Raw genomic sequence first — 20,071 nt, forward strand, 5'->3', positions numbered from 1 at the left:
GGCTTTTATTCCTTCTGGTATGACTCAAGTGAAGTAGCGAGAGCTCGGCGCACATTGTAAAGGGTCCAGCTCGGCACTCTTCCAAGTCCCTTGGCTCTCGTATCTCATGCCTCTCGCCAGAAGATAGAACGATGAGGCGAAGCACTTGGCGATGTGATAGAGTGGGAATGCCTCGTTCACCTTGCTGTAGTTTCAGCGCGAAGCAAGTGGGCAACCACCCAAACGACGAACCGAGACTGCCGGCAAAGACTATAAATTCGAGGTGAACTCCTCGCCAGATATCTCCTCCTCATCAACAAACAGTCCATTTCTACACTTTCAATTGTTTGAATACCTCGACATTCGCTTGGAGATGCTTTTCCCTTCCCTCAAGGTCCTGGCCATTGCCGGCCTGTGCCTCGTCCCCGCATACGCCGGCGTCGCCAAACCTTCTACCGTCGGCAGTCTTCTGCGTCGCGAGGCCTGCGCTCCTGGCAGTGTTCTCTGTGTCCGTGACGACAACGATGGATGGGACGATGACCATGATGACCAAGATGACGACTGGGATGACCACGACGATCACGACGATGACTGGGACGACGGACCCAGTCCTCCCGTCGTTACTACCACGATCACCACTGCAGCCGTCTCGCAATCTACTGCTCCTGCGACGGTTGTTCCTCTCCCGACTACCCCACCCGTTCCGGGCCATGTTGATGATGATAATGATGATGATGATGATTGGGACGATAACCATGATGACCACGACGATGACTGGGATGATGATGGCATCCACGATGATGATGACCATGATGACCATGATGACCATGATGACCATGATGACCAGCACTGGGATGACCATCACGACGACCACTGGGACGATGACTGCGACGATGACTGGGATGACCATGACGATGATGATGACTGGCACGGCTGCCCCGTTGTCCCCATTCCCGTTCCTACTACTCCTTCGGAGACTACCATCTCGGTCATCCCTCCTCCGTCTTCTACCTTGACCTCGACTACGAGTGCGGGTGTCTCGACCTTCACTGCGACGCCGACTTTTACGCAGCCACCTCCTACTGCCACCGGTACGCCCAGCCCTGTTTCCGAGGATGACTTCTTCGGCGATGACCCGCATGAGGGTGCGGCTGGCTTGGTCTCCTCTAAGGATAGTGCCATGGCCATGTGGGTTGTCGTTGCTGTCGGAGGGGCCTTTCTCCTGCAGTAAGTGCGTGGCGTGGTTAGGAGGATTAAGTACTGACTGGGACTGGCATGCTGTGAGAGTGGATATGGGCTTGATATGCATCATGATGCTGATGATTAATATGTGATTTGGACACCGGCCGGATTCCTGTCACTGTCTGTCTTTTCCTGCGATGATTTTATGATTTGTTAGTCTTGACGCTCTTTTTCAATCAGGCTTTGTGCCATTCTCTACTGAATCCAACTATATGCTTCCTCGAATGCTAGTGCGTTCCGGGTCAACAAACATGTCTATATTATCTTTAGACGACAGTTTGGAGGTTTATCTGAGAATTTCATGAACTGCCCAACAGGCTTTGTGATTTCTCTATCAGCTTTCGCTTTTTTGCCCTTGCTCAAATCTAACTCGAACCCCAGCCGATAGTGACAGGAAACTGTGGTCAGCATTTGTGGCGAGGTTCCTGTCCCTATTCACGTTTCAAGCTTCGTGGATCTTCTTCCAGAACCTCGGTCAACTGCCAACGCCAATTGAGATCTACCTTTTGTGACCGAGGCTCTGGGCCACAGATCCCCATGGGTAGGTTGGCTTTCTGCGGTTGAGGATGAATTCTAGGTTGGATAATGACCCCGACTCAAAATAATGAGCTCGTTGACAATTGTGAACAAAGCTGCTCTCGTTCGAGCAAGCATTCCTCCCACAGGATGTACCTGGGCTAGATCTCATATTATTAGGTAACTGCAATTGGTATAGTGGAGCCCCATGCAACAATCCAGGAACCAGGTGTCAGATATCCGGTTCCAACCGGGCAGTCCCGGTGCTTTCCGCCCCAGCAGTTGTCCCATGTCTACTGGCGACCATAAAAATTGCATGTCCAGCCTAGTCTCCCTTTTGATGTCCTACTATGGTATTTGCTGATAGTTCCAAGTCATGGTGCTCAGGCTAGAGATTGATCTAATGACATTCAATTCACGGTATCCTATTTGATGTGTGCTCCCTTCGCCCAGGTAGCCGGATGTTTACGTCTCGTATTTGGCCCACTTTGCGCCTTTAAATCGCTAGTTGTTCGCTCTCTGACAACGAGATTCTTATAATTGGCTCGTCAAAATCCAGTGTCAGCTACCTAGGCACTCCCAAGGATGCTGGGGCTTTGGGAGGTACGTGTGGAGGCGTGGAGAGCAGTATGGGGTTAGCATGTCTGGGGCACGGGGAAAATTGGAGCAGGTCGGTTTTTCTTATAAATCGCCGCCTGGTCGCTGGGAGCAGCTGTGGATTCACAGTATTTTCTCACTCTTACTCCCATCTTGAGCTTCCAAGGCTCGAATCTCTGCTTCGATCTTTCAAACATGTCTTCCCCGGACAAAAAGACAAATCCCGACGAGATGGTCGAGAGATCGTCAATAAGTGAATCTCGTACGAAGTATCAGCGCCACCATCATAGCCATATTGACGATGAGCCCATCAAGAACAAAATGTCGGCAGCTGGCCCACAGGATCCATTCATGGGCGAAGAGGGGACTCAGGTCCAATATCGGAGTATGAAGTGGTGGTGAGTTCTCTCTACCTGGTGCATACGTGGATGCTGATGACTAGATCTAGGCACTGTGCTATATGTAGGCATTGATAAATCATGCTTCAAAGTCGATAACAACTGACACCGGCAGTGATGATTGCCCAGTCAATCTCATTGGGAGTCCTTTCCCTACCATCGTCAATGGCGATATTGGGATTTGTTCCGTCCGTTTATCTAATACTGCTCACCACCATAGAAACCCGCTGACGCCTCTAGTGGCTGTATCCTTATTATCGGCCTCGGAGTCCTGACGACGTACACTGGGTACATACTGGGACAATTCAAGCTACGCTATCCTCACATCCACAACATGTCCGACGCAGCGGAGATCCTGTTTGGCGCCTGGGGCCGCGAAATCGTCACTGTCGCGCAGATCATCTTCTTCATCTTCCTGATGGGCGCTCACATCCTGACGTTCTCAATCATGATGAATACTCTCACTGACCACGCTGCTTGCACCATCCTCTTCTGCCTTGTCGGCGCCGTGTTGTCCTTTATCCTGACCTTGTCGCGGCGACTCCAGGAAGTGTCGTATCTAGGCATCCTATGTAAGCACATCCTAACCCAGCTCACTTAAACATGCTGACCAAGTGAAGCCTCACTCTCAATCTTCATCGCCGTTCTAATAACAGTCATCGCAATCGGCATCCAAGCCCCGGACCCAACAGCCCACGCAATCCGGCACCCACCGCTCCTCTCCGCCACCTCGGCCGCCCTAAACATCATCACTGCGTACGGCGGCCACCTCGCCTTCTTCAGCTTCCAGTCCGAGCTCGCCGAGCCCAAGGATTTCACAAAGGCCCTCGTCACCCTCCAGGTCACAAACACAACCATCTACCTGATCACTGCTGTTGTTATCTATCGGTACGCTGGAGCAGCCGTCAAAAGCCCAGCGCTGCTGAGTACGAGCGATACGGTTTCCAAGGTGGCATTCGGTATCGCGATCGGGACGATCGTGATTTCCGGCGTGATAATCGCCCACGTCGGCGCCAAAACTATCTACGTGCGATTGTTCCGGGGCACGGGCCGGATGAACGAGCGCTCGCTGGTCTCGTACGGAACGTGGGTGGTCATCGTGCTGATCTCGTGGACGATTGCTTGGATCGTTGCGAATGCGATTCCGGTGTTTAATGACCTGCTCACCCTCCTCGCCGCGGCGTTTGGGAGCTGGTTCTCATTTGGACTGGAAGGGTTGTTTTGGATGCACTTGAACTGGGGGGAGTTGTCGAGCGCGAGGTCGGCGAGGAAGGTGGCCCTTGCCGGGTTGAATGTGTTTTTGATTATTCTCTGCTGCTTGATGGTGAGTTTTCCTGCCCTCTTGCTTCCTGACTCCCCTGGTGACGCAGCGCTAATTGAGTGGGTGCAGTGCGGGATCGGTCTTTGGGCCGCGGGCCAGGGGATCTCGCTGAGTGCAAAGAATGCGCATTCGGCTTTCTCTTGCGCCGATAATAGGTAGGACTGTGATGGTCAAGTTTCTTTGGAGCGGCTTCAACTGTCATATGGACCGCGCGGACTCATGAGATTGGGGCGAAGCCATCTTACAGTTACAGATGGACGGACCTAGTGGTCCATACACCATAAACTCCATAGATCTCAGTGCAGCTGTTACAACTCATGGCAGTCCTTAGAATGTCATTGCTCCTATAAAAAGTGGCATCGTGAATGTACAATAACCAGTGGAGGGGCCATCCAGATTAGACAATAAGGAAGAGAGAGTAAAAATAACTCCATGGGATACTCTCCACGTCACCAGCCTGAAGGACTGGGAAATCAAGTCATCCAAGCGCAGCCTTTGGCAAGGTTCAGCTATGAGCATATAGCATCAGCTCATAAGGAATAAAGAACCAGACCAAACCACAATGGATAGACTCCGGGAATTCTAGGATATATTCATGTCCTACTGAAGTTCCGAATGGGCAGAAGCGATGGAACAACTTACTAAGGAAGAACGGACAAAGCCGAGTGCTACCATGATGAGGAACGCGCGCCCTTTAAAATGCATGGAGGGAATGCTCCGCAATCGACATTTCGGTTCTCATCCGGCCTCCAAATCGTCCGGCAGTCACCGGCACGGCAATTGACGGATGATTGTGTCAATGACTGTGGACGGCCGAGTCTCCTTACGTAGCTGCTCATGATCGACGGGGGCGAGACCATGGCCAGGGTGGCATCGAGCGGCCCGCTCAACCGCTCTTTCCCGCCCCCGGTCCGATGTGATCTGTGGCTCGTGTTCAATAACTCCCTGTAGTCTAGTTTTAGAGTTGGATGTACTGAAACAAGGGTTCCAAGGAAGATCAAGTCTATGAATGAAGAAACTCATCTCTAGCTAATGCCCAGTCCGCAAGTCGCTCAGCCTTGTCGTCCTCCTGGATCTCATCCCTTAACCCTTTCAACCAGAACCAGATCGCCTCGCTCTCCTCATACAGCTCTACCCACTGCCAGAAGAAATGATCAGGCTCAAACCACAACCCATGCCCCTCGTGCTCTCCATCCTTGACTCCCGGAAACAAGTCCAGCCACGCTATTCGTCGCAGTCGTAGCAGCGCAACATCCATCCTCGTCACATCCAATGAATTTTTGTTAAGAAGAGGCCGAAGATCCCACACGAGCCGCTTAGTTTCCGCCTTATCTGCCTTTGAGGTGCGCCCAAATCGACAGATGAGGTGGTTGAATCCGGCTCGGAGATTATTTGTGACCTCAATGAGTTGGTCGTTGATCAGGCTGGCTAGCCACTTGACCAGTCCGTCCCCGAGAGACTCCCGGCCGTGTTGCGCCACGAAACACCGGTTACATTGCAGCTTCTCCAGGACTTCAACCTTCACTGGTGCGCCATCCCAGTTATAGTACCAGTCCGCATGGGGCATTGCACGCGGCTCCCATCGCGGATATATCCCGCCGAAGCGAAACGCGCGTAGTTCTTGCCACCGCGTACATCCTCGACACCGCACGCGATACAATGTCCAGGGCCTCTCTACTGCGTTCTCCCTATGAATCACAAAGACCGGTGCGTTAAATGGCGGTCGCTCGATATCAAGGGCATCGGACACACCCGGGAAATACCGGTCAACAACCGTCCCAAACCACTCTTGTCTCCCAGTGACGATGGGCACATTCGGCGTTCCAACCCCTCTGCCCGCTCCTGAGCATCCCCTGAACTCCCCGCGGCGAAAGCGACACTCGAGACACCGCCGCTGATGTCGATTATACCCCGTGCGCACCATTTCGACGGCGCGCGCCTCGCGGTCCAGAATCGCATTCTCTTCAGCCTCCGTTAGTGATGCGAATGTGTGGACATCCATATCCTGGAACTCGACGAGTCCCGCATCCTGGAAATGGATCTGTCGCGCGGTCAGCAGCTGGAATGCGTCGTCGCTGTGGCTATCCCAGATGCGGTGAGCGCCCCAGTTTTGTGTTGTGGTGATTGCGTAGCGGGCTCGGAGGGCGAAGGATTCTTCTCCTTGCTCTTCCTTGTCCCTGATCTCTTTATGGGTATGTTGTGGCGCGGACTTGGTCCTGGGAGTCCGTGGATGCGTTGGTTCCCACGACGTACATTTCCGCGCCGCGGGGGACCCACGAATCGGTTTTCGATAGGCGAGTTGTGAGATTGCCTTATTTGTGAAGCATTGATATGGCAAGAGACGAAGACACGCCGTGCATGCCCAGCGATTCAATCCCCATTCCCGTGATGTTCGGTCGGGCGTGAGAGTTCCAAGGCGCGAGAAACTAATCTCTGGTCCTCCGATTTCCTCAATACATTCTAAATCGAGCAGGCGTTCAATGAAATGGATCTTTCTAGGGTTGATGATGTTTCGAAAATGTCTGTTGGTTTGGCTGGTTGAGATCAAAGCTATTGGGTCAAGGTAGCGGATTATGGCGCATTGCAGTTCACTGGGGAGTAATTGGAATGACACAGGTTGATGCATAAGCAGCTCTTGAAATGTTGCTTCTCTCCCGAGAAATTTTGACAAGCGGACTCGACCTGTAGTTATATGTTTGGGTAGGGGTGGCTGTGCCCAGAGAATACGATTACGCTCAGAGGGCGGTGCAGATGCGCTAATCCTTTCACAGTAGTCGGGGAAGCTTAGGTACCCAAGGACTCGGCACTAGTAGGTGGGTAACCCTACTGTCCTGAAACCTACGACCTGGGCCTCCTTCCTGCCTGATCCGGACGTTGCTGCTTCAAGAAGGTGGTAGGACGCTCCATCAACTTGTCAACAACTAGCAACCGTGGTATGCGGGGTTATAAAGACTTACATGCCTGGTTATCAGCTTAAAATCTTCACACCTGCTGGTTAGTACGGAGTAGAGAAAAAAAAAAAAAAAAAAAAAAAAAAAAAAAAAAAAAAGATTCAAGTTACTGTCGCCCTGGAGGGTCTTATTTGAGGTGGCGTGCAGCAAATATTGCTCGGAGAGCCTCTGGTCCATAAAAGGACAACATATGTATCTTATTTTATTATCATTTCTCACAAAGGCAAAACCAAGAGCTGAATCAATTCGTGGCTCAAGAAAACAATTATACAAAAAGTACATCTAACGAACCCAAAAACACAAGTACGTCCCTGCCTCTATCAAAACAATCCCACACCCGCGCCGAGAACCGCAATGGCAAAAACTACCAAGTTCACGAATCCCGGCAGATAAACTACATTGGCGCTGTTCTCGGGTGGAGGCAACGAGGTACAGGTGACATCCCGGTCGAATTCATCGCCGTCGAGCCGCGCCTTTGTGGCGTTGAACTGGGCCTCGAAGGCGGTGCAGTTAAGAGGGGCTAGGGAGTCGACGTAGAGATAATCCCAGCTTTTGAGGTTGGGGAGGTGGGCACTGTAGTAGTAATCGCGGTGACGTTAGATTGACTCATGCGCGGAATTCTTGCTAGTCAGGGGGAGATGGGGCTGCCCGAGAGGGATAGAGGAGACAGAAGTAGGGAGGGATGAGGGAAACGGGGAGAGAAAAAGAGAGGGCGAAGACAGGAAACCGAGCAAAGTACCTTGATATATTCCCCAATATGGATTAACGAATCCAAGGTCTCAATCGGGAGATCAAGCGATAAGTTTGCGGTTGGATAGATTGCAATCCATCCACGGAGCTGATTCGCCCCGTTGTTCTCGGTGTCCCAAGTAGAGCTTGGAATTTTACGGAGAGAGCCGAGGGATACACTGTATACACTCTAGTCAGAATTACCGAATAGAGTAGGGAGGAGACAAATAAGATAGACTAACGAGGTAACAACTCCCGAAATTTTCAGGCCGCCGTCTAGATGATGCAGCTTCGGGATGTCAAGTGAGATCGGGTGGTCGTCGACGAGATCAAACTCCAATGATTCGCGCCCCATGAGGGTCGGATTAAAGGGCACATAGGCGAGCTCGGGGACGTTGATACGTGACACCTTTCCGTACACATTCAGCGCGGTGATATTCTCTAGGGCTGGCAGGGAGATGTCCAGGGAGGTTTGCGTTTGTTCTGTAGTACCGTCCACACTATATCTGTTACCAATGGAAAGGCGGAACCGGACGATATTGAGGGAGTCGAAGGAGATACTAAAATTGTTAGAGACCAGATTACCAGCGAGGAGCCTTGGACTCCTTACCTGGATACATTTCCACGTATCTGCGCTGTCTCGAACTCGGTGAGGGGTGGGAACTCGAGTTTGTCTACCTCGGAGGGAATGGTCACGTAGAGTTCATTGGCATATGACAGTTTAGGCAGCGACCATTTCTCCAGGGATGGTACAAAATGCACGGAAAGGGTAGAGACGTGCTCGAGATCGGGTAGGTCGAACGTCGAACGATGTGAGTTGCAGGGCTCGGTCGTAGAGATAATCAGTTCCCTTAACTACTCCGGTGATGTTGGTGACGTTGTTGAGAACAAAAGACCCAGTGTAATTGTGGCTGATATAGAAATCCCCATCGATAGTCGTGCAGGACTCGGCGATGGCGTCCAGGTCGTCCTGGCTTGCGACTCCAGGGTAGTCGATGCTCGGGCAGACTTCTGCTGTGACTTCTGTGTGGTTTAGTACTGCTTTGTTCAATGAATATTCGACTTGGCATACCTGATGCTAAAAGCCCTAGGGCTACCAGCCGTCTCCAGATCATGATGGGTACACTAATCGGCAGAAAATCTCCAAGAAGGTCAAATGCTGGGACAAGGGAAACAGTGGTTTAGAATAAAACCTTGGTGTTGTTTGCATTGGTAATTCAAAGTAAAGGTTTTCCTAGCTCAGGGTTCTAGAGGTCAACTTGCCTTTCTACTCCCTTCTAGTATATTTAGTAATAATAACGACCGACTGCCATAATAAGGACATTTACCCGAACTTACTAAAATAGTTATTTTTATTCAACTCATTGCTGCATGGGGGCCCTTCATCGTCCTTTCTATCAGGCCCGTTTCTGCGTATGCAGTATTGCCCGGTCCAGATAAGATCACAGTATCTTCTACTACTCAGAAACATCCAATACAATTTGAAGTCCTAGAAACGTCCAAAAATAGCAGTTGGGAGTTGATTGAAGATATACAAACAACGCTGCTTGAAAGGCTCGATGGAGCAGGAGGCAGTAAAAGGGTGGCTCTAACAAAGAATGGGCGGGGACGTCAAGGGAGAACAAAAGAAAGAGTATGGCTCGAAGAACCGAGTTCGTTGTGTTTATGTGAGTTGAAACGGGTTTCAACATGTCTTTATTCCCCACCGCAGCCCACGTTTTTTGGTCCTCAGAGCACCTCGCGGTGAGACTCATATTCGCTCGTTTGGGCAATTCACTCCCATATGTATACTTCCTCTCCCCGAAATATCACAAGTTAACGATTGCTTGTTTCTCTCCTTTAACCTTCTACTATCATATCTTCTAGTGTACAAAATTTCTCATTAACAAAACACCTCCTCCATCATACCATGCCTTCACTCAAGAGAAAATTCGACGAGGGCCAAGAGTACGTCCGGTATATAACCAAACGCATCAAGCTTCATCGACCAAATAAAGGCCGAGGCGCCGGACGCTTCGACACCCTCCCGCCAGAACTCATCCATATCATTGCAACGTTCACGGAGCGCAAAGCGCTATCCTCTCTACGGTCAGCATGCCGCTACATCTTCAACTCCACCCAATACCACTGGCAGCACAACTACTCGGTCCAAACGATCCGCACAGACTTTTCGAAACGCTCACTAAAAAGGCTAGAGAAACTTTGCAAACATCGCGAGCTCATGCTCAAGGTCGAGACCTTGCTTATCCAGGAGCCCCGGCGGACCGAATTCGGGAAAGGGTTCACCTGGAAACGCGATTCGGGGGCATTCCCTGAAATGCTGCGATACGACCAGGGCGCAGTCAAGCAGTGGCAAGCGCTCTTTTCGAAACTCGTCAACTGCCGCTCCTTCATCTTGCACGCTGCCTCGGAGGCCCACAGACCGATCAACAAGCTATCGGGCACAGACGCCCTGGTAGTCCTCCTCTACATCCTCGCCGGCTCCGGGATCCCCGCGGAATCCCTGTTCGTGAAATTCAGCCGCCTCGAAGGTGCCCAGCGGGTGATAAGCGGCGTCGACCCCAAACGCCTCTCCGCCTTTGAGATGCTCAAGACACCCGGATTCAAGCAGGCGTGCGCGAGTATCCGCTCGCTCTCCGTCTCCGGTGCGATGCGCGGAGAGGAGAGCATCTTCGCAACCATGCTCCCGTACACAGCGGCACTGCAGAAGCTCGTTGTCCGGAACTGTTGGGACCAGGAGGCCGAGCCGTTCATGGCCGCGCTGGCACACCTCGCGCGCGACGAGCCTCCGCGATTCCACCTGCGTGAGTTGGAGTACTCGCGGAGCGTCTTTGATCAGCGGCCGCGGGCCCCTGTAAACGCGACACGGCACTTTACCGAGTTCCTCGCGTCGCAGAATGGATCGCTGCGGAAGCTGGTTCTCGGTCCGTTGTCCGTCTTTGAGGGATCCTTTGTGCCTGTCCTCGACTCGTTGCGCGACAACAACAAGGCCCTCGAGGATATCATGATTCGGGATATGCAGTGCTGGCCGTCTCGCACGCGGCTGCGTTTCCCTGGGATTGAGAAGAATCCCGTTGTGGACAAGCAGCTGGGTACGCGATTTGAGTATTCCACTTGGCCGATTGGGGATGGCTTGGGCGGTACTAAGGTTAACAAAGTTAGCTACAAGGGGCCTAGGATGGATTTCGCGCTCAAGCGCCTTGCCGCAGAGGCGGTGCATAGTTGAGAGCACTGATGGCGCTGGCGCGATATGTATTTTTGTTGGATCCTTTGTATAGTGCTTTGCTTGCTATTTTGCAAATATATTGTTTCTGATGTCATACATTTGGCTGTCTATAGAGTGGCAACTGGTTCTAAAGTTGTGGATACACTTGTTGTTCGCACATATGTATATAGTTACTATTTTGATTCGCTCATAACATTTGGCAATGTTTGTTAGTGAAACTTTACGAGTCCACGGATTGTCAATCCAGTATGTATAAAAGGCACCAAACAAATGTATCATTTCCCTGACTGGGTAAAACCGCCCCTGAAACTTTCCCATACAGCCCCGTATACACCATCGCCTATCCTTAATGGAGGAGGAATCGATCTTCTTCTTACCAGCTCCATCACATCAAGTAATCTGAAATGAGATGGGAGCTACACGCAGGGATTCTGCCCTCAAGTCTCGGCAGGCTAGGTGGATACTTCGCATGTTTTGGGTTAACTAGGGCTGAGTCCGTTAACTTAGTACCTACGCCCACCATACTGCGCTTCAAGCCAGGTTACATTTTTCAGTCCAAGCCACCTACCGCTTTCATAGCGCTTCTTGACAAGTTCGACACATTTCATACCACACCCTGCTTATATACATATTTCACCTCGGCATTTGCCACACCCGGGCCCGGCGGGTGGCTTGCGCCCTGGCGCCCTCGGGTTCCGGCTAGGCACCAGGATATCAACTTCGGTTCTCGTCGTCCCTCAGATCCAGTTCGAATGTGACGCTGAGGCGTAATCTGTACACTAGTAGGAGGGATGTACATCTAGATTCTCGGGGTTTTGCTATTTCCCTCGCCAAGTGCTCGTCGGGCCAGCTTGAAGACGAGGGTTACAGGATCAATCTTCCGACCGGCGCTGGCAAGTACAGGTACACAGGGTCACCTTAATAGTATTCCGCTCCCTGCCTGTCTGGAAGACCGGTTGGTCCAAGGGATTTAACTGTTAGCCAACAGTCAAAGCCGCTTCTGAGCGTAGGATTTATGACAATACTTTAAGAATAAGCGACCCCCTCTATGCAAAAAACGAGGCTTAGCTCGGGATTTCCCCACCCGAACCTGGAATTATACCCCGAGCGAAAAAATCACCCGAAGCACATCTCCGAACCAAGAAGCCAAGCTTCCACAACCGACTGATAAAATAGGGGTGTTTGTTACGACAACGGAAATGTCGCAGCCGCCGATCAGGGTTCACGAATCACCGCGCTGAAAACGTGGTGTGCCTGGCGAATGTATGGGATACGCCTCGCTTGGCCACAGTGCTTGGCGGTGCACTGCCCTACTCTGTCGAGCTGAACTCGTGGTCTAGGCCGCGAGAATGCCGGGTTTGGGTTATGGGAACAACGAGGGAGTTGTATATATGATCTGGATCCCATCTTGGTGTTTGGAATAAGTTACTCTTGAAGGTCTGACTGTGCAACACATCCAACGAATATCCACATCTACCGGGATTCATACCAGTATATCAGGTCTTGATCCAAGACGACGAAAGGTTCGCTCTCGACGTTTTGCACATATTGCATGCGGATGCTAATTGCTATAGAGGGTCAATAGCTGTTTGCAGTACGGAGATAGCTTCCAAATCGGAATCTTCAGCGCCCAAAATGCGCCCAGCATCAGAACTCGGCTCCGAGATACGCCGCCGCTTACACATTCGCAAGTCGCGATCAAAAACAAGAGACCAAGTCGCAGCCCAACAGTCTACATATACAACAGCACCTTCAGTATACAGCGAAGCAGATATCGAGCTTCATGCTCAAATCACCGAACTAGAGCTTCTCCAACAGCGACATCACCACATGCAAACCGAGCTCGACGGCTACAAGCAGCGTGTTCGTGAGCTAGAAGAGCTATGTCGAGATTTGCAGGTTACATATCTGATGAACTCGTTGGACAATAATAACGAGTCGCGGGGGAGATTGGAGAGTCCGTGTAGTCGGTGTGACAGAAGGAGGAGGCAGAAGTCGGCGGATAGTCGACAGTGACGTTAGTGGGCAGGGAATGGGTTTTGAAATGATGTTTTAGCGAAGTACTTGATGATTAGCTATGGCGTTGGGGAGGGTATGATGAGGTTTTCCTGTTACATGTTGATCTTGCTTTGAGGACACAAGTGTAGCCACCAACTGACCTTGACTTGATCAATCCCATCTCTTTCCAATGAATAAAGCCCGCTCTCCTGCGAGAGGCAGATACGGCGACCTTGAAGCCCGTGGGACGCTCTTCGCCGAGGTACTTGGCAATCACCCACAAAGCCCGAAGCTGCCACCGCCAGTCTCGAGCGAAGATACCAAGCCATTGGGCGTCAACCTTGGCAACTCTCAAATACACTGTGGAGCAAACCGTAGATGGGGCCCGATCCATGGGTTCTCTCATCACCACTTGGCAACACGGCTGTGCAATGGTACCAGATGCCCTGTTGTTTATTGTTTAGTCTATATAAGACTTCTGGTACAGCACGTCCACAGTCACCAAGCTCGTCCCAGCATAGTTACTCTACATAGTCAGCCCCCGCGGCAGAAAACACACTGTTGCAAAACTTGATACTTCCACCCTCCCCGAATCCCGTTCACAAAGCAACAATGGCGCTCAGCCATGGCCTAATCGTCTTTCTCATCGTCCTCGGCTGTCTCGCGTCCGTCGCCCTACTTGCCGCCGTTCTGAAACCATTTAGCCAGGAAGAGAACCTCTTACGACGCAACATACCGCCAGAACAAGCGGCCTATATGCGGGGTGTCCGGCAGGCGAATCTACGGCGGTTGGATCATGTTAGGATGGCTGGGGGACTGCGGTCTGATACCAGGGTGAGTGGCTTCTAGGGGTGGCGTTCGGTGGCTTGCGGCATAATAGAGCTAACGGTCGTATGTGTTCTGCAGACGGATATAGAGAGCTTGAATCACGAGGGGTTTCGCGATGAATAGAGAGTCCCAGTCAGCGCTCTCGAGCCTCTTCACCAGCGATAGTGACGGATTAGATGGTTAGCTATCGGTTGTTGCTTATGGTGGGATTTTATGGGTGGTTGAATGCTCATTAAATGGCGCGTGATAGGGAGTTTAGGGCTCTTGGACGATCCGCACATTTCTACGCGGATTGAATGCTACGTACTTAGTGTGTTCTATCTTCTACTTGACGGTCCGCTGGAAAAATAGGCATGGCCAGTGTTGGTGCATCTGAACATTTCATCCGATAGAATGTAAGGTAGGGGTTTCTTTACTTGCCCACTCTACAGGCACTAGAGATTAGCTAGTTCATCCAAATATTCAAACGTAATTCAAGCGCCCTACCCACGGCAGACCCCGACCTGGAGGTGGTCCGAGGACAAGCTTTTACCTCCAAATCTGGTTGGCTGCAGCGCGCTGAGATGCCCGCCGTATGCCGTATCCCGTATCCCGTATCTCGGCTCCAGGGCCGGAGTGGAGTATACCAACAAGTGGTGGTTGTCCAATAAGAGCGTGTTTTCATTGCTGCGCCTCCGGGACCACCCTCCAAGGTTTGGTTCAGCCTTGCCAGGGGTCGCCGGCGGAAGAATCGATCTGTTTCACATTGCCGAGCTTTGTGCGCCCGACCAGCCTCGCTTAGTTTCTCGTGTATACCTATGCACGGGTCAAGGGCCGAATGCTTGATGTCTAGGGGGCATTTGCAGACCAGGAAAAGCAATACGGACAAGCACATTAGCTGGGTATCATCGGGTTTATCATACGATTTACACTAGCTATCGTCCAGGCAAGCCCACACTGCGCAGAGGAAACGTAATGGCGGGAATGAACTTGTCCGGCACGCACGAGGCCACGGCGGAGACGATGCGGACCCCCCAATTCACGCACCACCACAGCGACCCGGACTGATCCAGAATCACCGCGTAATGCGCCAAAATCACCAATGCCATTGGATTGCGCCGAGTCAGGAGCCCTAGAAACTCATCGTCCACAAAATCCCCCCAGACGAAGGGCCGGAAATTCCGCCGCAGTCGATAGGAGATCAACTCGCTGACCATGGCCGCCGCCCGAGTGTTGATCCCGCAGACGACCTCGTCATCGTTGGCCGTATCGATCCACGGTTGCAAGGCCGCTACGGCGTTGATGAGCTCCCTGTCCCCCGGATACCCCTCGGCATCGGTAAAGATGTCCTCCTCGACTACCCAGCGATTGGTCTGTTTCGCTCGGACGATCGGGAGCGCGGTATTCTTGATCACGCGGTTGGCTTTCATGAGGACGATGATTTGCCCCATTTCGTCGACGACGGCTTCCTCGCTTGCGCTCTTGTCGTTCCGGTCAAACTGCGCGGGGGCTAGCGCGTAGATGGCGACGAGGGTATGGAATGCTTGGACCTCCTCGCAGTTGTCCTCGTTGATATTCGAGGCCTCCATTGAAAGGCAGCCATTGCGTCGGAGCATCCGTTTAGAATCAGCTCGCGGTGTTTCTCGGTGAACTTGGGCGATTTTGTGAGCGCGAGATGCAGGGCCGAGAGGATGAGGATCATGTGCATGAAGAACTCGAATCGCGTAGTGGTGGTTACAGCATGGTCGCGAAAGGCCCGGTGCACGCCAGGGCTTATGTCGAAGGAATCGACGACGTTGATGATCCAGTGGTGCAAGAGCTCAAATTCCCAGAGTGTAAGCGTGGATCGTGGCTGGTGGTTTGCTGTCGGCGCTAGGGAGAGTGACCCCGTCCCAGTCCGTGTCGGCCCAAGCGCAGGCGACGTCGAGTTTGAGGTTGAGCAAGGCGCGATGGTCTCGGGAGAGGCATCGTCTACTCCTTGGGCTTGCCCACGCGGCTGTCTGGCCGGATACGCACAGGGGACCACATACCTCACGCAAGTGCCGCAGGTGGGCCGGACTTCATCGCACTTGACGTGCTTCTGCTTGCATCGTATGCAGCCGTGTCGAGATTTCGTGTGTGGCCGCCGCCGAGTTTGCACTGCCATGGTGGCGAGTGGAACGAAATACGGGGTACGGGGTACCGGGTACGGGAGACTGACTCAGTTGAAATCATTTAATCAAGAATTCGAAATAGAACTGCCTAAAAACCGGCCCTTGCTTACTATAATTCGGCACGCTTCCGCCTCGCTGGATTCGTGGATCACTGCGCCGCATACCTCATCCCCTCGACAGTCTGGTACGCCTGCGGAGGCGCAGTCCGAGTCCTTGCGATGGTCTCGAGCTCCGATTGGATTAGCACGTTTCCCACGCAGCACGCTGAACCCCAGCAGTCCCCACACACGCCTCCTTGGATGTTGTATTGTTTGCGGATACGCCGTCGTTCAATGCAGAGGATCAGAGGGAAGAAGCCGGTGATGCAGCCAACGGTGTAGCATAGGCACTATTCAATCATCAGCCACACGCCTGGGCCTAGTTACGGGGCGCAACAAGTACCGCAAGATTGACAGACTGTGGCTCGAGATTTCCTTTGGATCGCTCGTGCGTTCGACCAAAGACCAGACAGGGGCAAAGGCAGGATTCGCAGACTCACTAGCATTAGCTATACGGATCTCAATTCCAAAGAGTGCGAGGCATACCGAGGCTGCAAGGTGGTAGAGCACAGAAGCCGTGCGTCCACTCGTTAGACATCTTTTGGTCCGATTCGAGGTCTTTGGGCCGGAGCCGATCCATGTGTTTGCCGAACCAGCTGCTGGGCGATAAGCCTGGCGCAAGTTTGATCGCGGCGACGGAGTGTTGCAACGTGCAGAGGGCTTGAATTAACATGGCAGATGTCCCTACGGTCTATATATATCACTGTCTCGGGACATGGCGTAATGAGCGACCCTGTTCCTGCTCCTTTTCTTGTACTCTAGCTGCCCGAACCGACGGGCCGGAGAGGAGGATCTGCCCCACACGCAGCACGGAATACGAGATACGGCTGGCACAGGGTATGGACAGGATCCTTGTAGGCTGTAGCAGGGAGAGGAGATGACACCTTTCCATATATATCAGCAAGGGCATCCCCCAGACTACTTCCGCCAACAAAGCGGCAGCCAACATGTCGTCCCAAGACACCCCGCACGGTACCTACACCCCTTCTAAACCCGCAGCAATCGCCTGCGCAATCGTCTTTCTCGTTCTCACGGTGCTCCAAACATGGAAAATCACCAGGACACGTAAATGGTTCGGCTTGGCCATTGTGATCGGAGGACTGTGTATGTACCCAACCCCAATCCTGCCATACAGGCGTACTCTCTATTCTGGTTCGTTTGTCACCAGGACCGTCATTAATGCAACTCCATTTATCTCAGTCCCTCACGCCCGTTGATGCCTTCAACCTTTGTTTAACAACCCCCAAGACGATTAGGACTCTACCTGAATGTTTTATTTTTCGTTATGGTTCATGACCAACATCTTTCTACCCTTCACTATTGCTCTCATGTCTTGTGTATAGAAGGGTATGCAACTCGAGGGAAGGACAAGTTGGCTTTTTTTTAGACAATGCGAGTATCAGAAGACAAAGCGCGCTACCCGCCGGATTGTTTGTGACCACATTGTCTCAGCTCGAGATGTATCAAGTAACTTGAGTTATCAAGTAACTTGAGTCTCTTGAGGACATCAGTTGTCTATCTTTATGTGAGGGCTTTATCTTGTGCAGCGGGGTCCTCGACCGACAGATAACAAAGACATAGTCTGACTGTCCTCGAGTAGCATCCAACAATGAAGCTGAAACTCGTCGGTGGGATCAAAGAACGCTCGGGTCTCCTTTCATTGACGCTTTGCCGTGGGTCTCTCGCTACACTCCGTCTTGAATTTCTGTCTACAAGTATAAAAGCGTGTCTCCGGTCGTATACTGTCCCATCAACCCTTGACCAACACTTCACAAATACCAACTAACAGCTCAACATGTCTGCATCCAAGCGCCAGCGCGCCCTACACTACCTCAAGGCCCAACTCGGGCTCCTTACCCCGGCCGCAGGGCGCTTCGAGAAGCTCCCCGTCGAGCTCGTCGAGGCGATTGCGACCAGTATGGATCGATTGACACTCTCCACATTCCGGGGGACCTGCAGCTATGTCGCCCGATGCACGGACTACCATTTCAGGCGCGAGTATCTTTCGACCTTCCGGACTGATCTCTCAACAGGATCGCTGAGGCGGCTGAAGAAGCGCGTGCAGGATCCCGAGTACGCTCAGGGAATTAGGACTCTCGTGCTCGAGGCAGCGCCCGGCACAGTCAAGGAGTACGGCAGGGATCCTACCTTCCCGGTGCTCGGGGGTTATTTCAAATGGCTGCGAGATGCTGATGGACAGATTATCTTCGATCAAGAGAACGTCACCAAGTGGCAGGACATGATCAGACAGCTACCTAACTCTAGGTCTTTCCGGCTTTTTGGGGATTTGCCGAGTTTGAGGAGCCCAAACAACGAGCTTCTCGGAACGATTGATGCCAGCCGATTGATCCTGCACATTATCAATGCCTTGCAGATCCCTGTCATTTCGTTCGATGTCAGTATCAAGTGGCTTGAGGAGGGCTCCGGAACAGATCCTCGACGCTGCAATGTTGGTGAGTTCCTCGACGACGCGAGTTTTCAAAAGGAGTGGGCCAACCTGCAATCCTTCACAATCACCGGGAGTACCCCCAGTGCTGCCGGGCATCCGGCCACCAAGATGATCCTGGCGGCAAATAATCTCAAGAAGCTAACGATAGGCACGAGTATCCTCCCGGACCTTATTCTGCAGGAGCTCACAGCTAATGGACGCTCGCTGAACCTGGAGGAAATCCAGTTCGTCAAGACGGACATATTCTACGAGAGCACCGACGAGGCTCTTGGCTTCCTCCTCACGCAGAGAAAGACTCTCAAGAGTCTCGGGTTTAGGGATACAGTCTGCCATAAGCTTTGGACCGATATCCTTGGTCCGATGAAGGCGGCCGGCTTCCCTGCGCTGGAAAAACTGACCTTTGAGTGCTGCTACCACGCCGACCCCAATCCTCGCTGGGTCGAGTCCATCATGGTGTCTGGAGCGTGTCGGAAACTGCGCCCTGGTAAGTCCAAGCTGACAAGGTTTCGATGGACGCAGGCTTCCAATTTTGGTGAGCCATCAGGTTGGGCTGTTCGCGGTCCGGGGGCCCCAACCAGCGTTTATGTGATGGAGGAGATGGCGGATCTCGCGCACTGGTAAGCCAGTAAATTGTCAACAAAAGGAAAAAAAAAAAAAAAAGCAAAGGTTAGTTTACCGGTCAGCAATAGCAACAGTGAAATCGTGTTGTATACCTGGTAGTCTCCTTTCTAAAGCCCCACAAACTGGCAGTAGAATGTCTCGTATGAGTACTCGCTGCTTTGATCGTTACTTCGATGCCCTGGTGGCCAAGGTAGCCACAAAGTCTCCGAAAGAAAATGGACCAAGTTGAGTTTTAGTTCCTTCGATATCGATTGAAGATGAGTTAAAGAAGTGTTCGGATTCCACGGAAATCTTTTAGAGAATAGGGGATTAACCTCATACCTAAGGGTTTCAGTCTTATCTAGACTATTTTGCAAGGCAAGCCATCCAGTTGCGCGTGACGTAGTGACGGTCATCTTGGTCAAGGGTGGCGCAGTACAAAACTCGAATTGTAAGCCCGAGCCCGTTCCACAAGCGAGAGCGACGATTATACTAATAACCCAGGTCACTCTCGAGTCCTTGTGGTCCAGTCGTCTGTTGCTTTGGTTCTTTTATGATCCATCACTCGTTAATCCTTCTGCTATGACAAGTATCGTAGCCGTATTGAGTGGCGCTGCCGCAGATGAGTGCCTAAACTGGAAATCTGCAAAGACTCCAGGTTAGAAGGATGAAAGAAAGTGAAAGCCAGCTTCACACGCGATGGAACTGGTGTAGCGAGAACGAAAGGTGCGCTGGGAGTCCTTGCTGGGGATGGAAGGTTTCGAGGCCACTGCGAGTTGGAAGGAGCCCCCCAAGCACCTACCCTAAGTTGACTGCTCGGCGTCAGCATCGGAGGAGTCCTTCAACGTACAGAACCTACGGGCTCTACGGCTAGATGCTGTAGCCCTACTCCTTCTCACGCAATGCATAGACCCTTCAGGATGTCATTTGTTGACCTGAGGCTTCATGTCACTACGAAACGTGGCTTTGTCCGGCAAGAGCACTCAAGATCGGCAACAATATTCTGT

General features: G+C 52.1%; 11 protein-coding genes across 11 annotated transcripts; 7 read left to right on the forward strand and 4 right to left on the reverse strand.

The window, feature by feature from the left end:
• Positions 1 to 2,529: 2,529 nt before the first annotated feature.
• BJX68DRAFT_261094 (transmembrane amino acid transporter protein-domain-containing protein) lies at positions 2,530 to 4,212 on the forward strand (the record flags this gene model as incomplete). Its single annotated transcript, XM_071044078.1, has 6 exons — positions 2,530 to 2,732; positions 2,783 to 2,796; positions 2,848 to 2,920; positions 2,973 to 3,304; positions 3,353 to 4,056; positions 4,123 to 4,212. The coding sequence occupies 6 exons, from the start codon at positions 2,530 to 2,532 to the stop codon at positions 4,210 to 4,212; spliced, it is 1,416 nt and encodes a 471-aa protein (XP_070904813.1).
• An 814-nt stretch (positions 4,213 to 5,026) lies between these two features.
• On the reverse strand, positions 5,027 to 6,701 carry BJX68DRAFT_224320 (F-box protein). Its single transcript, XM_071038244.1, has one exon. The coding sequence runs from the start codon at positions 6,677 to 6,679 to the stop codon at positions 5,057 to 5,059; it is 1,623 nt and encodes a 540-aa protein (XP_070904814.1). The 5' UTR covers positions 6,680 to 6,701; the 3' UTR covers positions 5,027 to 5,056.
• Positions 6,702 to 7,324: 623 nt separating this feature from the next.
• On the reverse strand, positions 7,325 to 8,848 carry BJX68DRAFT_261096 (uncharacterized protein; the record flags this gene model as incomplete). Its single annotated transcript, XM_071044079.1, has 5 exons — positions 7,325 to 7,577; positions 7,976 to 8,293; positions 8,344 to 8,407; positions 8,487 to 8,756; positions 8,806 to 8,848. 5 exons carry the CDS (start codon positions 8,846 to 8,848, stop codon positions 7,325 to 7,327), a joined length of 948 nt encoding a protein of 315 aa, XP_070904815.1.
• Positions 8,849 to 9,642: 794 nt separating this feature from the next.
• On the forward strand, positions 9,643 to 10,959 carry BJX68DRAFT_261097 (uncharacterized protein; the record flags this gene model as incomplete). Its single annotated transcript, XM_071044080.1, has 1 exon — positions 9,643 to 10,959. One exon carries the CDS (start codon positions 9,643 to 9,645, stop codon positions 10,957 to 10,959), a length of 1,317 nt encoding a protein of 438 aa, XP_070904816.1.
• Positions 10,960 to 10,988: 29 nt separating this feature from the next.
• Positions 10,989 to 12,021, forward strand: BJX68DRAFT_224322 (uncharacterized protein). The gene has a single exon (XM_071038245.1). It carries the CDS (start codon positions 11,364 to 11,366, stop codon positions 11,715 to 11,717), a length of 354 nt encoding a protein of 117 aa, XP_070904817.1. The 5' UTR covers positions 10,989 to 11,363; the 3' UTR covers positions 11,718 to 12,021.
• A 374-nt stretch (positions 12,022 to 12,395) lies between these two features.
• Positions 12,396 to 13,391, forward strand: BJX68DRAFT_224324 (uncharacterized protein). Its single transcript, XM_071038246.1, has 2 exons — positions 12,396 to 12,482; positions 12,545 to 13,391. The coding sequence occupies exon 2, from the start codon at positions 12,595 to 12,597 to the stop codon at positions 12,973 to 12,975; it is 381 nt and encodes a 126-aa protein (XP_070904818.1). The 5' UTR covers positions 12,396 to 12,482; positions 12,545 to 12,594; the 3' UTR covers positions 12,976 to 13,391.
• Positions 13,392 to 13,447: 56 nt separating this feature from the next.
• Positions 13,448 to 14,154, forward strand: BJX68DRAFT_224326 (uncharacterized protein). The gene is made up of 2 exons (XM_071038247.1): positions 13,448 to 13,791; positions 13,864 to 14,154. The coding sequence occupies exons 1-2, from the start codon at positions 13,570 to 13,572 to the stop codon at positions 13,906 to 13,908; spliced, it is 267 nt and encodes an 88-aa protein (XP_070904819.1). The 5' UTR covers positions 13,448 to 13,569; the 3' UTR covers positions 13,909 to 14,154.
• A 442-nt stretch (positions 14,155 to 14,596) lies between these two features.
• BJX68DRAFT_224327 (Zn(II)2Cys6 transcription factor) lies at positions 14,597 to 15,932 on the reverse strand. Its single transcript, XM_071038248.1, has one exon. The coding sequence runs from the start codon at positions 15,908 to 15,910 to the stop codon at positions 15,275 to 15,277; it is 636 nt and encodes a 211-aa protein (XP_070904820.1). The 5' UTR covers positions 15,911 to 15,932; the 3' UTR covers positions 14,597 to 15,274.
• A 133-nt stretch (positions 15,933 to 16,065) lies between these two features.
• On the reverse strand, positions 16,066 to 16,688 carry BJX68DRAFT_261100 (PLAC8 family protein; the record flags this gene model as incomplete). Its single annotated transcript, XM_071044082.1, has 3 exons — positions 16,066 to 16,305; positions 16,359 to 16,450; positions 16,502 to 16,688. 3 exons carry the CDS (start codon positions 16,686 to 16,688, stop codon positions 16,066 to 16,068), a joined length of 519 nt encoding a protein of 172 aa, XP_070904821.1.
• Positions 16,689 to 16,962: 274 nt separating this feature from the next.
• BJX68DRAFT_224328 (uncharacterized protein) lies at positions 16,963 to 17,326 on the forward strand (the record flags this gene model as incomplete). Its single annotated transcript, XM_071038249.1, has 2 exons — positions 16,963 to 17,119; positions 17,216 to 17,326. 2 exons carry the CDS (start codon positions 16,963 to 16,965, stop codon positions 17,230 to 17,232), a joined length of 174 nt encoding a protein of 57 aa, XP_070904822.1. The 3' UTR covers positions 17,233 to 17,326.
• Positions 17,327 to 17,810: 484 nt separating this feature from the next.
• Positions 17,811 to 19,085, forward strand: BJX68DRAFT_261101 (uncharacterized protein; the record flags this gene model as incomplete). The annotated part of the gene is made up of 1 exon (XM_071044083.1): positions 17,811 to 19,085. The coding sequence occupies one exon, from the start codon at positions 17,811 to 17,813 to the stop codon at positions 19,083 to 19,085; it is 1,275 nt and encodes a 424-aa protein (XP_070904823.1).
• Between the last annotated feature and the right edge of the window lie 986 nt (positions 19,086 to 20,071).

This window comes from Aspergillus pseudodeflectus (genome assembly GCF_044049435.1).
Source record: "Aspergillus pseudodeflectus strain CBS 756.74 chromosome Unknown BJX68scaffold_2, whole genome shotgun sequence".
NCBI classification, from domain to species: domain Eukaryota; kingdom Fungi; phylum Ascomycota; class Eurotiomycetes; order Eurotiales; family Aspergillaceae; genus Aspergillus; species Aspergillus pseudodeflectus.

Excerpts from the sequence above, each read along its gene's own strand:
- BJX68DRAFT_224327 (XM_071038248.1), bottom strand. The coding sequence starts at position 15,910 with ATGGCAGTGCAAACTCGGCGGCGGCCACACACGAAATCTCGACACGGC.
- BJX68DRAFT_224326 (XM_071038247.1), top strand. The coding sequence starts at position 13,570 with ATGGCGCTCAGCCATGGCCTAATCGTCTTTCTCATCGTCCTCGGCTGT. Across the intron at positions 13,792-13,863 it reads GACTGCGGTCTGATACCAGG|ACGGATATAGAGAGCTTGAA; the intron begins GTGAGTGGCTTC and ends TGTGTTCTGCAG.
- BJX68DRAFT_224320 (XM_071038244.1), bottom strand. The coding sequence starts at position 6,679 with ATGCATCAACCTGTGTCATTCCAATTACTCCCCAGTGAACTGCAATGC.
- BJX68DRAFT_224324 (XM_071038246.1), top strand. The coding sequence starts at position 12,595 with ATGCGCCCAGCATCAGAACTCGGCTCCGAGATACGCCGCCGCTTACAC.
- BJX68DRAFT_224322 (XM_071038245.1), top strand. The coding sequence starts at position 11,364 with ATGAGATGGGAGCTACACGCAGGGATTCTGCCCTCAAGTCTCGGCAGG.